Source organism: Dromiciops gliroides, chromosome 1 (genome assembly GCF_019393635.1).
Source record: "Dromiciops gliroides isolate mDroGli1 chromosome 1, mDroGli1.pri, whole genome shotgun sequence".
In the NCBI taxonomy this organism is placed as follows: Eukaryota; Metazoa; Chordata; class Mammalia; order Microbiotheria; family Microbiotheriidae; genus Dromiciops; species Dromiciops gliroides.
In genome coordinates, this window is record NC_057861.1 from 150,131,428 (window position 1) to 150,152,951 (window position 21,524).

Sequence of the window (21,524 nt, forward strand, 5' to 3'; positions counted from 1 at the left end):
ACTCTTCCTGACCCCACTTTGGGATTTTTTTGGCAAAGACACTAAAGTGGTTTGTCATTTCCTTCTTCAGTTCATTTTACAGATGAGTAAACTGAGGCAAAGAAGGTTAAGTGACTTGCCTAGGATCACATGATGAGGAAGTGTTTGAGGTCAGGTTTGAACTCAGGTCTTCCTGACTCCAGGTCTAGTGCTCTATCTACTGAGCTACCTGTCTGCTCCAAGAATAGGGATTAATAAAGCTTTTTTTTTTTAAATTTATTTTTTATTTATTTATTTTTTTTTAGTGAGGCAATTGGGGTTAAGTGACTTGTCCAGGGCCACACAGCTAATAAGTGTTAAGTGTCTGAGGCTGGATTTGAACTCAGGTACTCCTGACTCCAGGGCTGGTGCTCTATCCACTGCGCCATCTAGCTGCCCCAAAGCTTTTTTGTTATTCACAGAAAGATGAGAACAACTCCCATGAGCAGCATTTAGATAGTAACAGAGCTGTTCAGGGATCAAGTTTATATAGAGTCTTTAGACAAAAGGGATACTGCTATGGTACCAGTCTCTATTTTATGTGAAGTACCAAATTTGAACACTTTTTTTCCCCTAAGTATTTTGCATTTTCTGTGTTGTAATACTTATAGCTCTTGTTCAATTATGTTTTCTCCCTTGTCTCCAATGCTTATAAGTATCAATTCAAGGAGGGAAGTAATGAGGATTTGAGTATAATCACATTGCAGAAATTGCTCTGTGTCCCAAACTTTGAGGTATAATTCTGCCTTTTTCCTTCACCATAATTTTGCATGTTCCCAATTGCCATGCAATCTTTTTAGGTTTTTTTTTTTTTTTTTGCAGGGTGGCGGGGAGGGGCATCCATGTCCTTCCTTATTGCTTAGTGTTAGTTGCCCTGAGAGGCTCTAATTTCATTTCTCCTGAGTTAGGTTGATTTTCATGTAGACTCAACACCCTCAAAGGAAGTAGTCTTTTTGTGTACCATTATCCCCCTCCCAATTAGGCCCTTCCTAAAAACCCTTTTTCCTATTATAGACGTAACATATCCCTTTTATGCCATGGGATTGCTTTTCAGTGAAAATCCCTCACCCCTTTCATTCCCCACTCTTGTTAATCCATCTCTTTTGCCACTTCCCACCAATTATCCTATAGCTCTTTTTATTGCTAAGGGAGTATAGGAATTATCTTCCTTTAATCATTTACACATGGACTTCATGAGGTTAAGTATATCACAAATCCCTCTCTATCCCCCACATTCCCGATCTAATTTACTACCACTGAATATATTGAGTAACCTGTAAAAGGGTTATGTGTCCATGGTATGTTAGGTCTGATTTTCTATCATCATGCCTCCTATTTCTTTAAATTCTCAATTTATCTTTATCACTTCATGTACTTAAAAACAATCTCTCAATGGTCTCTCTATTTTTTTAGCCCAATATATCAGTTTTTCCTTTTTGTTTAAAAAAAATTACAACTACATCAAGATGTAATAATTTATTTGATTACATATTCTTTAATTCACCTATCTTTTGAATCTATTGTTCAGGAATGTTTGCACGTTCAATTATTAGTCAAGCATTCCACTAGCATTTTAAAATCATTTACTGATTTCCTAGTGCTAAGCATTATGGTTACAAAGACACATAAAAAATCATCCCTGATCTTGAGAGGCTCACAGTCCAGTGGACAAGACTAGCAGAATAATCTCTCACAGTTATTTTTTTTTCTTGCAGGCATGCTTCAGATGCTTCTTTATTATTGAACCTATTTTCAACCAATACTTTGGTTAACGTTTGTAGAATATATCATTTCAGGTTGCATCTTGAGTACCTTTGCTTTTTTTGCAATTGATTATTCCATTATCTTCTTCAGTTTTGATTTCATGCAGAGTAGTCTTGTGTTAGGTGAGCTAGGTGTGGCACTGGATAGATTACAAGGCCTAGAGTCAGGAAGACTCATCTTCATGAGTTTAAATCTGGCCTCAGACATTTACTAGTTGTCTTGTTTGCCTCATTTTCTCATTTGTAAAATAAGCTGGAGAAGGAAATGGCAAACCATTCCATATTTTTGCCAAGAAAACCACAAATGTAGTTACAGATAGTTGGACATGACTGAAACAACTGAACAATAATAACAACAACAATGTTGTGTTACTTAGATTCTCTCATATTTGAAATGTTTCCTTCTGGATACTTGTAGCATTTTTTGTCATTAAAACTATGAAATTCAACTGCTGTGAAAGATGCTTTTCCCCCCGTTGTAGCTGTCCTGTGATTTCTTTTGATTAGTGCCTTGTTCTCTGTATTCAGAAGCTCTGGACAATTTTCATGTATAATTTCCTAAGTTATGGTGTTTAAATTTTTATGTTTTTTCCCCACTTTCTTCTGGGAGATGTAGGATCCTTAGGTTGTCTCTCAGTAGCCTTTCTTTGGCATCAATGTATTTTGCTTATGCAGTAATCATGTGTTCCTTTTGTGTTACTGCCTTTTACATATCTTTCTAGATTGTCTTTTACTGCAGTATATTTTTATTCCAAATCCATTGTTCTCTACCCTTTCCACCAAGGTTTAAGTTTTTCTGTTCTGTTCCCTTCAAATTCAAAGTTTTTGTTGTTGTTGTTGTTGTTGTTGTTTTAATGTTCTAGAATGTCCTGCTATGCTTCTCTGTTCTTCTGGATTCTCTGATACATCAAGAATTGTTTTACATTCCTTTGTCTCATAATATTTATTTAGAAACATGTGTAATACTTTTAACATTTCATGCTGTTGAGGTACGATGCATGTATTTCATGTAAAAAAGCTGTACTGATCAGGGAAGCTGAGTTTGTGTGTATGGGGTGGGGAGCGGAGGAAGCTGTGTCAAAGAATACAAGGAAGCTGCCTCAGGAACATGCTGCTCTTATTTCAGTTGGACTTGCACAGAGTTGTTGTGAATGTCAAGTAACATTTATATGTGTGTACATGTATATACACATATATGTATATACATATATGACCTCATATATGTGTGTATATGAAAATTTCATATATATCCATATCCATATATATGAAACTTTTAAAACCTCAAAGCCTTTTAGAAATGTTGGCTATTACAATTTTCTTGTTGCAGTTTTAATTACTGCAGAGTTGTCATTTTAACATTACAGGATGAGAGAATTAGGTTGAAAATAACGATATCATATTACACATACTATCATTGGATTTTTGAGTTCTGGTTTTTCCATTTGGGAGTTTGCAAGGAGGGATATTGTCTAAGGTTTCCCAGTTTATCTCCTAAAATGTCTATTTGACTCTATCTTTTCCTTTATTTTATTAGGCTTATCAACCACTCAGAGTCCCAGGGACCATTCCATATTTTTTTTCTCTGATTCTAGACATTGGATAATTATCTTTTGTAGTTTTGTGCTGGGGTTCTTTTACTCTACATTAAATTGCATTAGGCATTTACATCTACTTAGTTATTTCCTTAGTTTCTCTACTGATTTCTCCCCTTTAACTTTAATTTTTACAGATTTGTGTGTCATACTTTCACAGGGCACATGCTATTTTTCTCTGGGTTGTTCTAATGTTAGTACATATTGAGTTGGATGTAGCAAGGATCCTAACTGCATTTTAAAATATTCAGTACCTAAATCCCAGGATATTAATGGTTACACAGGTTGTGAAAAGGATTTTATTCATTTTTCCTATTTTGAAAACATCAAATACATTGCTATTTTATTTTGGAATATAACTTAGTTTGTATTTTTCTGAATATTGATTCCCTACCTCAGTATTATTTTGATTATTGTTGATACAAGAAAGAGAAATTATAACTATTATGATTGCTTTCTCTATACTTCTGATGTTAATTTTAAAGTTCTTTGATATGAATATATACATATGTATGTGTATATATACAGATTTGACTTATATACTTTTTCTAGAAGCAGGAAAAATATAAAAGTTCCAAGTGTCTTTAGTCATTCTATTTAATTTTCCACATATTTGAAAAAAATTTTAAAACATACTAAAAATGAGCACATTTTATAGTCTTGCTTTTAGACACTAAATATGTTTTTCTTGAAAATCTATATCATGGGTATTTTTTGTAAAATTCAGGTTAATAAAATATTCATCCACATACTGATTTTAACCTTAAAAATATATCTAATGAAAAAAAAAATTAAAAAAACATATCTAATGAGGATCTTGGTAATTTAAAAAATATTGTTAACACAGCAAAAATGAACTCACTGAATTATAATGGACTTTCTACTTTGGTAATAAACTTAACATTTTTTATTTATAAAGATTTTTTCCTTTTAAAAATCTATACTGGTTACATTCAAAACCATCCTCACAAAAAACTTCATCAATAATAAATATTTGATCTTATTAATCCATATTTTAGTTTAACTTAGGTTCATAGCAATTTACTTCCTCAGGGAGTGTTACATTCTTTACAAGGGAAGGTGATGAGCCATAGTCCCTAGAGAATTAAATTGTGAAAACAATTTTGGTTTTGTATATACTATTATAGATCTGTTATTCCCTTTCCACTTCTATCACAACACATTTCAGATTGTGGCTGATCTTTTATGCAAATAGCTGTCTTAGACATTGTGGCTGTATGTGCTAATGCCTCCGTGGGTTTCTTGGTAGTTTGCTATCCAACCATTAAAGCAGTCGAAATGAATGATGATTACCAAATAGAGCTTTGAAGAACAAAGAAAAGTCACAACATTTTAGAAGTTCTAGATATCTGATGCACTGACAGTTTGAACTACACAGATAAATGGGGATTTCTGTGGCTCATTTTAAATAGCCTTTAGTCATTTTTTCTATAAAAATAAAATAATTTTGCTTATGCCCCTGATTTAGTGCCCATAGTGAAAATTAAATTTTTCACTATTAATAATTTTTGCAACAATGATAATAACGATACCATTATCTATTTAACACATTTTATGTCCCTAATTTGTTCGTTTCTCAAATTATATTTTGAATTTGGATTTTGAAAGTGATATTTGACCTTATTTAGACAGGATATAGAAAATTGAGAAAAATGCTTTTTAAAAAACCTTATAAAAACTAAAGAAACTCAACCCTGTGTATTGTGGTTTTTTTGTTAGTGTCTATTGACTTCTGTTTTCAGTTATGACCTTAGTGTATTTATATGCTATTATTATATTTGAAATAGATTTGAAAGACAAGGTGCCCTTAAAATAAAATTTTAAAAATCAAGCAAAGAAGTCTATATTAAGAAAATCGAAGTTCTTGCATGGAGGTAGGCCTCAGTTGTCAAGGTTATACCAATGGAACACAAGATTTGACATGCCTTATGAAATTACAAAGGCTTCAAAGGCAAGCCCTGTGACAGATTGCATCTGCCATCCAAGGACCAGACTACTTAGCTTAGGTCCACATAAGATCATCACCAGAACAGTCGTTTATCAGGATCATTTCTTTTCTTTTCTTTTCTTTTCCTTTTCTTTTTTTTCTTCTTTCCTTTCCTTTCCTTCCATCCTTCCTTCCCTCCCACCCCATTCCCACTCTCCCTCCCTCCTTTCTTTCTTGCCATCACAACTTACAAAGACTGGCCACTAAGCCATGGAAAAGTTATAAGTTATACTTACACCAATGAAATCAAAGACCTTTTGAAGTGTTTGAAATAATAATAATGATACTCAACATTTATAAAATTCTTTAAAGTTTACAGAGCCCTTTACATATCTTATCTTATTTAACTATTGCAACAATCCTGGGTAGGTGTAATTATTATACCCATTTTACAGGTGAGGAAGCTGAGCCTAAGAGAAGGTAAATGACTTGCTAAGTAATTAACTGAAGCCTGTTAGACCCAATGTCAAAGAGGCCTTCTCTCCCCCCTTTTAAAGTACAGTAATGTATCACATAAACTGTCCATCCAATAGCAAGAAACCAAAATAATTTTAGGTATTGTGACAGCTAGGGATAGAACAGCAGGGCTTAAATCAGGAAGATGTAAGTTCAAATCTGGCCTCAGACATTTACTAGCTATATGACCAAGATACTTAACCCTGTTTGCCTCAGTTCCCTCATCTGCAAAATGAGTTGGAAAAGAAAATAGCCAAGTCATTACAGTATCCTTGCCAAGAAAACCCCAAATGGGATCATGAAGTCAGACAAAACTAAAAGAACTTGAATACATTATTTACAAAGATAGTCAATAGACTTTATTTTTTCATATGTGATTTATTGTTAATTTTTACAAATATCTTTTTTTGAATAGGTATTTTTCTTCCTTTTTCAAATTCTTTTTCCCCCCTTTTGAATAGGTATTTTAGAGTCTCAAGATGGGTAGAAAGGATGCTTCCACTTTAAAACTTCCTGTTGATCAATATAGAAAGCAAATTGGTAAGTAACAATTTTCTTTGATTCTTGAGAAAATGTTGGAACCCATCAATTGGAACTTTCCTGCCCTATGATTGACAAGGTCATTTCCCTTTTCCTTATTCATTATGATTTGGATTTTCCAAGGTGAAAGCCATCTTCTCTGGCTTACCAATGTCTCATATGCATCCATATCAGTAAACCTGTTTCAAAATCTTATATAAATGGAATCTACTTCCATTATGTCCTCTGAAAAAAATGTTACCAAATTTCTCCTCATCTTAGATCTTCCTTTTATACTCTTAGTATGACTTGTTTCAGAATACATAGCATCACTGGCCACCCTCTCCACTACTGTATGTATCTTCTTTAATGTCTCAGAACCACTGAGCCAGGAGAATGAGTAGGCATACACCTTGTTTCATATCTTTCCTTTGCTACCATCACTCAGACACCTCTCCTTTTGAAGCCATCTGCCTATATCACCCTATTCAGATCCTTTTTATCAGTCCTCCTGAATCCAGGGCCAGTGCTTTATCCACTGTGCCACCTACCTGCCCCTTCTTATTTTTTTTAAACCATCCTTATATGGTTCCATGCTTCTTTGGGAGTCCACAGGTTTCTCTTCCTCATCAGGTATTGATTCACTTTCCTTTGTCTTGCAATATATAGTTATAGATACCTTGAATCTTTTCAGTAATCTGGAGACCACATTTCCTTTGGTTATTAAAATCTTCCCTATTCTTTCATTTGTTTATGGTCAAGGTCTTTAACTGAGTTATTTTTTGTCTTACAATCTTTGATAATTTCAGTCCTTTTTTTTCCTCCATTTTACCTATTGCTCCTTCCTCCTGACTCCTTCCTCATTGATGGTAATTTCCCCCAGTACTAGATCTCAGTACCATCTCTGTCTCCTCTTACATTGAGAAATTACCATTTCTTCAGCCTCAGTCTTTGCCCCAAATTATTTCTGAAAGGAAAGAACAGGCCCCATTTAAAAGTTGGTCTCTTTCTCTCAGACTTAGTGGAGTACCACACAACACAATTACTGGTATCCTGTCCCCATTCCCTTTGTTCCTTAGTTCTCTGAGCTCTGTTTCAGAACGCAGTGCTACCATGCTAGAGCCCCAGTCAGAATAAGCTTTGCCTTTTGCTTTTCCTGGGCACTGGCAAGAAGGAACTATAGAGCTGATTTCTCTTGGAAGCACATGGATCAATTTATGAAGCCCTGCCAGAACAAGTAGCAGAGGTTAAAAGGGATTTTGAGGGAGCACATTAAGATTTAAGAATTAGCCTTCTCTACTATTAATTCATTGTGTTTTTATCTCATTGGGGTTCATCATATCCTAGACACTGGACACAGATGAAATTGCTTTTCCTCTTATGTATAACTTTTTGTTTTGTAGAGGTTTGATCAGAAAAATTGTCTTGTCTTTCATCTAGTTTTTTCTTTTTTCGTTTTCTTTTTTTTTACAAATCCTGAAAATTCAATAACAGGTTAATTAAATGTTATTCTAGGTCAACCTCAACTTAAGTATTAATTTTATTTTGTAGGTACAAAATTTTATTTTGTAGGTACAAAATTTTATTTTGTAGGTAATCCTAGATTTCATTGGTTATGCCAAAGGAGCTTAGGCTCTAATAGGTTATACCAAAATAAACTTACTTCCAAAAAGGCTTTATCTGTGTACCAGCCTAGCTAAGTGTGTTTCATCTGGGGACAAATTATCACCAAATGTTTACTGATTAATTGGTGATTAATTTTTGGCCATCATAGTTCATGAGACCCTCTAACAAAATATGTTAGGGTTATTATGTGCTGTGGCATTTTGGAAAAGGGGGAAGATAGGCATACTTATTAAAAACCAAGGAATTTACAAATTATTAATGTACTAGAATGTAGGTAAAGATTTTCTCTGCTTTATCAAGCAAATAGTACACCAGTCCAAACCCTGTCTTTTTACGTGGAGCTTAATTTTGCTTCTCTGAAAGTTGGGGTAAGGATCTCAGAAATCGTTCAGACAATAAAGGTTGTTCGGTATTAAATATTTGCCAATGGATCCTCTTATACTAGAAAATACCTTTCTTTAGTTTGGAATTTTTTTAAAAGATAAAAGGTGAACATAATTCTCCATAATCATTTATTCAATGGGCTGTTTTACTTTGTTCAGGAGAATGAGAAAGTCATATTGAGAGACTGAAAAAGGACAAATTCCTGCAGTAACTATTAACCTTTATTATTCAATTTTTATGCTGTTAGCACAGAATAGAAAAAAATACTATAAAAGTAACACAGGTAATAGAATAAAATGCATTGACTTCCAAAATGTTGCCTTTAATAATATTACTGTCTTCTTTCCGTCAAAGACTGGATTTTTGTTTGTTTGTTTCTTTTGGGGCTAGGGGAGTGGTGTTAAGATTTGCTATGTACCAGGGAGTGGGAACAAAAAAGAATGAAAATTTATTAAATGATATTTTTTCTGTGTTAGAGATCTTTTGATGAAAAAAACTAAACAACAAAGAAAAACATTTTTTAAAAATAGCATTGATGGATTAATTCACTAAGTAAAGCCAATTTCTTTTCTCTGGATTGAGCTCAAATTGTCAGTATAGTTTGAATTTTACTAAATGATCACTTAAACCTGTCTTTCTTTGGCTTTCTAATATATCCCTTTCTTTTATCCTATTTACACTGTATCCAGAGTGATAGAATGAGTCAGCATACCTAGATTTTGTCTTGGACTATTTTAACAATTCAGAGCTATGATCACAACCAAATCAGCTCACCATTTTCATTGCATTTAATTTCTCTAGCTGCAGAATAAGAATACTCATGTTTATTCCTTTATCAGAATACTTTCTTTTTTTTCATTTTTTTTTTTTTTTTTGCTGCGAGGCAATTGGGGTTAAGTGATTTTGCCCAGGGTCACACAGCTAGTAAGTGTTAAGTGTCTGAGGCCGGATTTGTACTCAGGTCCTTCTGAATCCATGGCTGGTGCTTTATCCACTGCACCACCTAGCTGACCCCAGAATACTTCTAGTAGATAGTGAGATCCTTCATGGAGTTACTGTTTCTTTAAAAAAAAATCAGTTACATTAGAATGAAGTTAATTATTCTAAGCCTTTTGGGGAGTTTCTACACCTTATCTTTGTTTATTTGACTTTATGATACTCCTCTTTTGCCCAGGTACAGTTTTGGCCATGTTAGTCTCCTACCCAAACATCTTCAAAGGTTTCTACCTAACAAAGTCCAAATTCCTTAGTTTCACATTGACAACATTGCCTAATTTGGATTCTTTTTCCCTTTCTAACTACCTCTTTTTATGTGTTTTTGCCCAACTGAGCCATTTGCTTTTCAACATTTTTCTTCTAAAGATTTTCTCTCACTTATTTCTATATCTGAAATATATTACCCTCACCCTAATCCACTTCAACAAGCATTTTTTAAATACTCACTATGTTCAAGTCACTCTACATTCTGGGGATAGAAAGACGGGACAAAAAAGAGTCCTCATCCCTAAAGGAACACCAATTCTGTTGGTGACACATGACTTGCAAATGGATCTTTATTTACTTGCAATATATACCTATATGGTTGTATATTTTCTCTTTCCAGTAGAAAGCATGCTTAGGATTTGCGCAGCCACATCTGCATAAAGCACCCAGGAATGGGGCAAAGACAAAAACTGAAGACAAAGGCAGAGCCCTCTTGGCTAAGTGTTATCTCTCTGCCTCTTCCTTCCTTCAGAGAAGGGGAAAGGCTTGGGTTTTGAAAAATGGCAAAGCCCAAACTCCAGAGCGATTTGGTAGTTGTCATGCAAACAACCATTATGGACTTAGATCTTGAAAATTGGGAAGTAATTCACCTGCCAGTTCTACTCCTGATCTTTAGGACTTCATCATCATGCCTCAGATACTATCTCACCCTGGCTCTTTCTCGAGTGCCTTGGGCTTCCTCACCCCTGTTATTTCATCTTCTTTTGTTTCCATTTATGCTTACCTTCTCCCATTGGTGTATTCTCCCCTGGTCCTCCATTTTGTGGAGGTGACCTTCATTCAGCCAACCTTCATTCCCTCCCCAACTCCCAGTTCTGCTCTGACATTCTAAACTTTGCCACCATGTCTAAACTGCCTTCTCTACTCACCCTTATCCATCTATCTTTCCCTATAGCCTTCTCACCCTGGAATATCCCTCCACCATTCTGGACCCCTTCTCCCACTGATATGTTCCTCCTTGGGTCTGCAACTTTGATTCCCCTTCCAGTTTTACTTCTGTCTTTCCAGAATTTAAGACCTTCCAACCCACCACCAACCCCCTCTACCTTTTTAAACTCCCTTTTGTATGTTGTCTTCCTCTTGTGTTTCTTTTTACTTGTATATATATCCCCAGCTCAGTCTAATGCCTTGCACATAGTAAGCTCTTCACAAATCAGTATTCTCTGCCTGTTAAGTTATAAAATGCTCACTTACCATAAGGGTTAGGTAAAGAGCCTAACAATGAGACTCAAGCCCCTGATTCGGGAAGAAGAAACCAAAAAAAAGATTAAGTCAGAGGGATTTACAATTGGGAAGGTACTGCTTTTTTCCCCCCTAAATACCTTGGTGCTTGGGGCTGGAAATCTGCTGGGAAGATGACAGGCTTCAGAGCCAGGGATCTTAGAAACAAAGAAAGGAGAAGTAGTGAGGGGACTTTTTGTTGTTTGTAGACAGGTTTTCACCTTTACCGAAGGAGTCTGGAAACATCTGTCAGCTTTTTTGCTGACAGCATATGGCAACACCCATTCTTTTCTTGAAGAAGAGATTGTCAAGGATGTCAGGTGACCTAAAAGTTGGAGGCAGAAGAGTGTCAAGCAGAGCTGCATATGGTATGGTTTATAGAATGGATCAGCAGGGTAGCCTCCAGCCTGGCAGCATCTGAGAGATGATCAGATGATCTATCCTGCAGAGCAGTGTCCAGAGGAGACTATGAGTCCTACAGAGCAGGGTCCATGGGTGTACCATCAGAAAGTCACTTGGACAGCATTCCATCTACCATGAGACCAGCAGGAGTAGGCCTGCCGAAAACATCACTGGAATTCATCGGTGGCCTGCTGGTGTGAGTTGCTCTTCCATACATGTGCCCTGGCCCCACTTTCCCTATGTGTGCTACTTTCCTCATTTTCATACTGGCCACATGTATGTTGTAAGACCACTGCTTCCCATGTGGACCTTGGCCACACATGTTTCTCATATGTGTTCCTCTCCACAAATGTTCTATACACATGCCCACTTTTTTCAATGAAACTAACTATGCATTTGTATGAATGTCCTCCAGGTTTGTGAAGGAAATATTCTGTTGCTATCTTCTCCCTATATCATTTAATTGAATTATTTGCCTTGAAATAATTGCGTCTTCTGACTAACTATTTAAAGCAAACACATTGGTATGGTCTTGTGAATTATACATTTTGAGAGTATATTCATATTGTACATTAAATTTGATGTATCCATTTCCTGGGTGCCTACCTTGTGAGTTGGGGCTCCAAGTGATACAGAGGATAAGTTCAGAGGAGAGAAAGAACACTAATGAGTGAAAGGTTTGGAAGGAAATTGTGCTTGAGTTGACCACTGAAAGAAGAATTCTAAAATGTAGATTTGAAGAGGGAGTACATTCTAGTAATAGGCACAGGCCAGATGTTGTTGATGTTCAGTGTGTGAAGCAATGTGAAGGGCAATAATCCTGGAAAGGGAAGTTGGAGATAAACTTTGAAGTAATTTAAATGCCAAACTGAGAAGTTTATATTTAGAGGAAATAGAGAGCTATTAAAGTTTCTTCAACATGATAATTACATGGTCAGAGGCACTTTTAGAAGATTATTTGGTTATCTGAACATATTCTTGAAAAGGACCATGACATGAGGGTGATGTCATGACTTGCCTTGAATCGTATTTAAGTGAGGGAGGGCTGTGCAAGGTCACCAACCTCATTCTCCCCTCCAGAACCATCTGGGTCCAGTGGGAAGATATGTATCAGGATGACTGGAGATGGCCCTGGATGTTTAAGGCAATTGGGGTTGTGACTTGCCCAGGTCACATAGCTAATAAGTGTCTGAGATGAGATTAGAACTCAGGTCCTCCCAACTTCAGGGCCAGTGCTTTATCCACTGTGCCCTCTAGCTGCCCCTATCTGAACATGCTTCTCTCCTTGTAGTCTCTGATTAAGTATCAGCTCCTCCTTGAAGCCTTCTTTGCCAATTCCTATCCCCTAGAAGTTATTTCTTCTTCCTCAGATTTCCCACAGAACTTTGTACCACTTCTGTGTCTTTATCATATTCTAATTTTATTAGAGTCATTGGTATTCCTGTCTTATCTATCCTAGTAATGTGTAATCTTGAGGACAGAGCCCATGTATTATTCATCATCCTTAAACACAAGTGTCTAGAGAACAGTCATTAAGTTGAACTGAAATGTCACATCTAAAAGTGTTATATTCAGTAGTTCAGTTCAACATGTACTTATTATTCAGTGCTCATTCTGTGTAGGGATCTTTGAATGATGCTATAACTACTAACAACAACAACAAAAGCAGCAGCAATTGAGCCTTGCCCTCAAGCAGCTTATTTGGAAGTAACAAGTAAACAGGTAAATAAAGACAAGATCATTTCAGCAGGTAAAGTCTACTATCAACTAGAGTGACCAGGAGAAGCTTCCTGGAGGAAGTGACTTCTGAACTGGGCCTCAAAGGAAAAGAAGGATTCTATGAGACAAAAAGTGAGGAATGTATTCTGGGAATGGTGTAGATCCTGTGTAAAGGAGTGTACACAGGAAATGAAATGCAGATGAACTGAAAGCTGGCTGCTTTGGCTACTATGTGGTTAAACATTTTTTTAAAATTAAAACTAAATTTCTTCTTAATTTTCCATTTTCTATCAAGTCTTATCTAACCAAGATTCTGAGTACTAGAAGGAGAATACTGCTGAATATATTGGGATTGCTGCAGCATTCTTGGTCCTAGGGCTACTTATATTTTCCCTATTTTATATGTGATAACCTAGTCTGCATGGCATTTCAATCCATATTCTGAATTAAAGAGGCAATTCACTTCAGTTTTATACAGGGCTTGATATGCTTAGAAAATTTTTAATGAAAGGGTAAAGAGGCATAGAAGGACCATTGCAAAGTGGGAAAGATGGTTCTGGATGGATTTTCACATGTCTGAAATGTCCCAGTATTACTTGAAGTTGGGATGAGGGAAGAAACTTTGTTCAGATTTAGCTTTCATTTGTAGCATCATGAAAGAGGGATGACTTTTTTTGGACTGTTTCCAGAAATTCAGAACTATCCATGGACAAGATATAACCAGAGGTAAAGGGGGTGAGTGAAGTTGTACAATCACCCAATCCTAGAATTGGTTAGTTAGATTTACATTGTTTCATTTAAACTAAGACTAATTGTTCTAGAGATGAATCATACTTCAGTTTGGAACTATATAACTTTTGAGATCTCTCCCTGTTCTAGGTTTGGCCTAAATAAAATCCATCTCTGTAACAATTAACAGTTTTACCCTAACTGAAATAATTGAAATATTTTACATTAACCTAAAAGAAACATTTTCATTGACCTAAATAAAACTTAGTCCTATGAGGTGTCTCATGACTTGAAAGTACCCTGAGCTCTTGGAGGGTATGCTAGCAGAGTAGAAGCCCTGGTAGGGGCTGCCATGAGAAAGGTTTCCAGAATATTCTCAGTAGTAGACAAAATCTGTTTGCTGAGGACAAGACTAACTAATTATAGAAAGGCACATGACCAGTAGTCTAGCCACAATGGTGATGTTCATTTTTTTGTTTTTTGGTTTATCTCTCTATTTATTTATTCTTGCCATCATAGTCCATGAAATAGAGAAAAAAAAGTTTAAATGGTTCTCAGTTCTGTGCTGCCCCTAAATCTGCAACAATGGTGAAAAGTTCTGAGAATCACATTTTTTTAGAAAATAAAATTCCCTTTGACCATTTGTACTCTAAATAAGAGATGCTTACTCGAAGAGTAGACCTATGGTAGAACAGAATCATATTCCTGTTGCCATTTTTGCTTTAGATGAAAGCTGAAAGTTGCAACTAAATGGAAAAATTATTTTCAGCTACTCATTAGAAAGGCAGTTGGCAGAGTGGGTTGTATTCTAGCCTATAGCCACCAAAAACATTATTTCTTGGGGTATCTGGTTAACATAGATTGTGTAACTAATTTTAAGTAATTGCAAAAAAGAACATCATGAAAATGATGCAACTTATGCATCAGCATTGGTTGCTCAGGATGAAGTGATGGAGAAATCCTGTGAAAAACCTTAAAAGACACTGCAAATGAAGTCAATGAACATTTTTACATTTGGTGAGACTCCAGCGAAAAGAGTGGAAAATTTCAACTCGGAGAAATTTATGAAAAAGTCTTGTTAAGGAAGAAAAAAGGATAAGAGAGGCCAAAGACTTGAAAGTTAATAAAAAATCTCATAATTCTATATCATCAACCTTCCAAAAAAAATGTTTAGTAGGTACCAGATAAAGAATGAAATTGATTTATATATATGTGTGTGTGTGTTTGTATATGTGTTTATATGTATGTACATACATAGTGTACGGATATATATACATGATGATATCCAGATATTTTATATATATACATTTTTGCATACACATATGTATATAGATGACTAGTAGATGACACAGTGGATAGAGCACTGGATTTGGAGTCAGGAAACCCTGAGTTCAAATTCAGCTTCAGACATTTATTAGTTGTGTGCCACTGGGTAAACCACTTAACCTCTGTCTGCCTCATTTCCTCATCTATGAATTAGAAATAATAGCACCAGGGGCAGCTAGATGGTGCAGTGGATAAAGCACCAGCCCTGGATTCAGGAGGACCCGAGTTCAAATCCAGCCTCAGATACTTGACATTTACTAGCTGTGTGACCCTGGGCAAGTCACTTAACCCTCACTGCCCCACAAAGAAAAGAAAAGAAATAATAGCACCTACTTCTAAGGATTATTGTGAGATTAAAATACCAGAATTTTTGTAAAATATTTATAAAATATTATGTAAATGCTACATACATAGGGTGGGATGGGGAGAGAGATAGAGACAGGAACAGACAAAAAGAGGGAAGAGGGGAAGAAGAGAAAGAGAGGGAGAGAAAAAGAAAGAGAGAGAAGAAGAAGATGGAGAAGGAGGAGGAGGAGGAGGAGGAGGAGAAGGAATAAAAGGAGAAGGAGGAAGAGGAAAGAGCCAGCATATTATAGGGAATAAAATTGTGAGAGAATTGATGGACAAGGGAGGGGAAGATACAAAAAGCATGAAAAGCAACTTGAGCCTTGATAATAGTGAAAAAAGTTGACTCAGAAAATGCCAATAACTGTTACCCACCCATATTTCTACTCTCTCATCTATTAAAAATTGTGTGATAATCATCTATCCATGAATTAAGGCATGCTTAATGATAGTATTTATAGGAAACAGGCAGTTTTCAGAAACAATATTCAATCATAGACTACATCTTTTCTATTTCACAAAGAAAAAAGATATGAAGAGAATATAAAATACCATTGTACTTATTATTTATTATGAAAAAGAATTAAATTCAGTAGCTCAAAATTACGCATTTCAGGATCTCTTACAACAAAGTATCTCCCTTCCACACATTAATATGTCTTTTAGGTTCCTTGGATGACATATAACACAATAGAAATAACTTTGTTCAGTGGTTTTCTGATGTTTATCAACATGTTGAGTCATTAAGCATGGAGATGTTTACTCATCAAAGTTATTGACCACTGTGATAAAAGAGATTCCACACAGAGTCCAGGTCAAGGAGGGTTTCTCTATGAATGGTTAGAAGTTCTTGTATTTGGATGATATTTTCCTACTTGCATTAAGGTCTAGAGCATTGCAGAAACTCCTGGAAAACTTGAACTCTAAATCCTCAAAGGAATCTGACCTATCCATCCACAGAGTAAAGACCAGGTGGATAAAAAAATATTTATTGCACAGATTTCAACTTGCAGTAGAATGAATAATACCTTATAGAGCTTGTCCAATAGCATGCATTTCTGGAATAGACAGTACAGATACAGAATGAATTGATTCCAGAACTAAACAAGAAGAGAGTAGATTTTCTTGCTTTCAAGAAATTTCAAAGCTCTTTAACTGACTCCATTTTCCATGAAAGCAAAAGTTCTTTTAAATACTATGGCAGCATGACATAAGGTACGTTGTGGATATCAGCAAGCAACAACGCATAACTGTTGAGGAACTCCAAAGAACAGGAGAAAGGAATATTACCAAGAAATTGTGTGATAGAATGAGGAGTTGAACTGGTATTAGATGGATCCCCTGTTTTGAATTTTTGGGAATGTATGTACAAGGGTCAACCAGGATGGATAGGTATACACAGTACAATAAGCATCCAGAGGAACTCTTGAAGTGATGAGATCACAGATCTATTTGAGTTTTTATTAAAACAAAATTAGAGGGGCAGCTAGGTGGTGGAGTGGATAGAGCACCGGCCCTGGATTCAGGAGGATCTGAGTTCAAATTTGGCCTCAGACACTTAACACTTACTAGCTGTGTGACCTTGGGCAAGTCACTTAACCCCAATTGCCTCACACACACAAAAAAAAAACTTAGGGGGCGGCTAGGTGGCACAGTGGATAAAGCACCGGCCCTGGATTCAGGAGTACCTGAGTTCAAATCCGACCTCAGACACTTGACACTTACTAGCTGTGTGACCCTGGGCAAGTCACTTACCCCCCATTACCCCGCAAAAAAAAAACAAACAAAAAATTAGAATAGAAAATTCACTATAAATATAATCATAACTTTCAAAGTTAAATGTAAATGATTTTAAAGATTTCCTACCATTGTGGAGGATATCACTACTCTCTTCATTAATTTTGATAACTGAGAGCAGTTACAGAACATTTTGATCTATGCATTATTAATAAACAAAAAATCTAATGTAGAGATGAGAAGAGTAACTCATTTTGTGTCTCAGCCTCTTACTTGAAATTGCCACTATAAATCTCTAAGCTGGTAAAAACAAGAAAAGACTCTTAAGTTAAACTTTCTACCATTAATGCATTAATAGTATATATTAAAGGAAATCTCTTTACCTTTTCCTTATAACCACTACTTTGGTATACATTAATGTCATAATGCATATCATACAAGCCTGGATGCAGACTCACTGTTGGTTTTGCCTACTCTTACTTTTCCAGTTATGTCAAGTGAAGGTAAAATTGTATTTCCTGATAGGCATTTAAGGCATTACTTCACCTTGAGTTCTGAATTCCATAAGCCAGTGCTATAAGAACTCATAAATATGCATTTCCATTTACTCTTTTAAGTAACCTACTATTTCCATCTTTCACTTTTACTTAAAACCTGTCAGTTGATATTTATGGTGAAGAGATGTAGCTTAAATTAGAGTCAAACTGCAGCTCATAGTTCTTTGGAGAACTAAAATTATAAGTGAACTAGATAGGTTCCTACCTCACAAATGATGGTATATAATCCTAAGGGATGGTAGTTATGAAGTTGCAGTGTTTCCTTATTAAGACCATTAACACCCAGGTTTTTGTTATTGGTATTGCTTGTATCTTGATAAACCAGGTAAATTTTTTAGCCTGAAAAATCATTGCAACAGCATCCTCAAACATCCACTTCCACTAAAAGTTTTAGCTTGTCAACTATTTTAATGACAGTGATGAATGGCTCTTACAGCTCATTCTTTATAAAATACCTTACCAAAGTGAGTATCAAAAAGGCTGACATTGTCACTGGAAATGCCTTATAAATGTAAAATTATCACATTAAACTGACACTGTTTAAAGGATTGTAAAATTATCTATAATTGTGCAGTTGGCTGAAGAGGAAACAAAATCTGCCACCCACTTTCTAGTCAGTACACTAAAGAAGAATGACTGCTCAGAAAATGGTCAAGTCCTAAATCTATAATTACTACAAAAATTAATGTCTTCTTACCTCAAAAGCTTTATCAGAAATAACTAGTGAAGGAAAAGGTATCTTCACTATTGTGGAAAGGACAATATGTACTTGGTAGAAATTTCAACTAAATTTTCAAGTTTATGAACTTTGAAATGAAACCACTTAAAAATTACAAATCCACAAAAAGATACTCATTTCATATAATTTTCAGTGTATCATTTTTAGTTATATTGGTTGACCAGTATAATGGTCCTAAAGAAATCTTAAGGACATGCAATCATAGATTTAAAACTGGAAGGGATTTCAGAGTTCAAGCAGTTTAAATCTCTCATACAGAAAAAGACACTGAGGTCCAGAGAGGTCAAATACTTACCCTAAAACATTAAATAGCAGAGCCATGATTCAAATCCAGGACTTTTGACCCCAAATTCTGCTTTTTTTCCACTAGTCCATGCTGCCTCTCCATCCTGTCAAACTAATACACAGTTGAGTATTATAATTACATAGTGATTGTTGTTTTTGTTGTTATTGCTATTTACATTGTAATATATTGTTTTCCCTATTATGCTTACTTCACTAGATTATTTCACGTGTGTATTCCCATGCTTCTCTGAATTCTTTATCTTCATTGTTTTCTAACAGCAATATTATTTCAATATATCCATATACCACAGTTTGTTTATCTATTCCCCAATCAAAACATTTCTCCTTTTTTCTAGTTCTTTGCAACTATAATGAGTGCTTTCTAGAATACATTTCTATAGATGGGATCCTTCTTTCTGTGTTTGATTGAGGGGAGTACATGTCTAAAAGTTAGAATTCTACATCAAAGGATGTGTACGTTTCGGTCAGTTTGGGGGAGGGGGCAGTGGGGGTTAAGTGACTTGCCCAGGGTCACACAGCTAGTAAGTGTCAGGTGTCTGAGGTAGGATTTGAACTCAGGTCCTACTGAATCCAGGGTCAGTGCTTTATCCACTGTGCCACCTAGCTACCCCTTCAGTCACTTTCTTAACATAATTCCAAATTGCTTTCTAGAATGGGCAGACCAATTCACAATTCTACCTATAGTTTATCAGTGTAAATATCTTTCTCTAATCCCTTCAATATTGCCTTATCCCATGTTTTGTCATCTTTGAAAATTTGCTGAGTGTGAGGTGAAACTTCAGTTATTTTATTGGCATTTTTCTTATCATGAATTTGAATAATTATATTGTTAATAATGTATGTACATATATGCATATTTCTTCTTGTGTAAGTTATTTTCATATCTTTTGACCTCTTTTCTTTTGGGAAATGGCACTTCATCTTATTATATTTTAGTGTTAGTTCCCATTATATCTTGAATATTAGAGCCTTATCAGAGATATTTATTGCAAACATTATGTTTCCCTAATTGATAGCTTCTTTTATAATCCTACTTGCATTGATTCTGTTCATCCAAAAGTTTTTCAATTTAATGTAATTAAAGTTATCTTCTTTTTTTTCTATAGCCAGTCATTATTATGTGTTTGGTTAAAAAGTATTCCATGCCCCAACATAAGCTATAGTTGTAAAAGGTATTTTCTATTTTCTGTTATTGCTTGTTTATTTTTTAGAATGTTCACTGTTTTGATCCATTTTGAGCTTATTGTGATACCTGATGTTGATTGAAATCTAATTTCTGTTAAACAGTTGCTTGTTTTTCTAAAAGCTTTTATTAAGTAGGGAGTCTTACTAATTAATTTATATTCTTGACTTTATTGAATACTTTGCCCTAATTTGTTCTTATATAATCTGATGTACTGATCTACTTTTTCAATTTTAATCAGTATCAAATAGTTTTGATGAACATTTCTTTATCCTCTAGTGAAAATTGAGATTTGGAAGTTACTCTTCTTCCATTTCTGCTTCCATTCCCCCATTCCTTGATCTTCTACATAAATTTTTCTCCAAATGAATTTTGTTATTATTTTATCCTAGCTCTATACTGTATACCCTTTCATAGTTTGACAAAGCTCTCTATCTGTAAATTTAGGTAGTGTCATTTTTTAGTATATTGACAACTCAGTAAAGAGCAATGCATATCCTTCCAATTATTTATTAAATAGTGTTTTATAATTATATTCCTATAATTCTTGAGTGCACAATGGGAGATGAATTCCCAGATATTTTATACATTTTGTATTTTTAAGGGATCTTCAATTTCTATTATTTCTTCCTTGCTTTTGTTATTGTTATATAAGAATGGTAGAGATTTTCATGAATTTATTTTGTATCCTGCTAATTCCCTGAACATGCTAATTTTCTCATTTAGTAATTCTATGATTTTCTCAAAAAATCATCATGTGATCAGAAAATTGAGATGCATTTGTCTTCTCTTTGTCAATTTTTATGCTTTCAGTTTATCTTTTGACTAAAACTAGCCCTTCTAGAACTGTCAAATAACAGTGTGGAAAAGTTACAAGATTATATCCTTAGTGTTTTCTTAATAATTATATTTCCTTTATCTTGCTTTTATTGTTTGGTGTATTTACTTATCCTACTCCCCTTTCTTTCTGGAGGAATGCCTTAAATGTCTCCCTTTTGCTTAATATACACTTTTACAGGATATGTTTGTAAATGTGACAGCTTGTGTTCCTTTGCTTTTTTTGGACCATACAATTCCATTTCCTCCTGCAATTTCTCATGAATGCAAAATAATCTTGCGTGATTCAAGTTGTCTTTTCTTCATTTTTGAAAGCCCTCCCCCAACCACTGACACCTGCAAAAAAAAATCATTGTTTTTAAATATAACTACTATATGCCTTGGTGTTTCAGTCTTCAGTGTATTCCCATGATCAATGCTATATCATCTCTATCCAAAAGATCTTGTTTCTTCTTCTCTTTTTCAAGTAATCCAGTGTTCACATTTTAAAATTTTATTTGGTCATGTTCTTTAGGAAGACCACTGTTCCTTGAGTTATCTCTGCGCATCCTATCTTTAAGATCAGTGACTCTGACTTGTATAAGATTCATTTGTACCTTTAAAGTTAACTATCTTTTGCTTCTACCAAATTTTCCTCCATTTTGTTTTATTTTTTAAAATTCCAAATATGTTTCTAGTTCTCTTGATATCCTGGCATTTTCCTACTTTTACAGTCTTTCTACACTTTATTGCCCTTCATGTATTCTAACATCTAGCCACTCTGGCCTACTTTTTGTTCTTCATAGATGACATTA

At 35.0% G+C, this 21,524-nt stretch overlaps 1 protein-coding gene across 3 annotated transcripts in view; it reads left to right on the forward strand.

Moving 5' to 3' along the window:
- The window catches only part of TRIQK (triple QxxK/R motif containing), a 125,351-nt gene that overhangs the window by 61,790 nt on the left and 42,037 nt on the right, over positions 1-21,524 (forward strand). For all 3 annotated transcript variants that reach the window (XM_043976655.1, XM_043976657.1, XM_043976656.1), the window contains exon 2: positions 6,299-6,377. In XM_043976655.1, coding sequence (XP_043832590.1) covers positions 6,317-6,377 — 61 coding nt within the window. In that variant the 5' untranslated portion in view covers positions 6,299-6,316. The remainder of the gene's footprint in view (positions 1-6,298; positions 6,378-21,524) is intronic.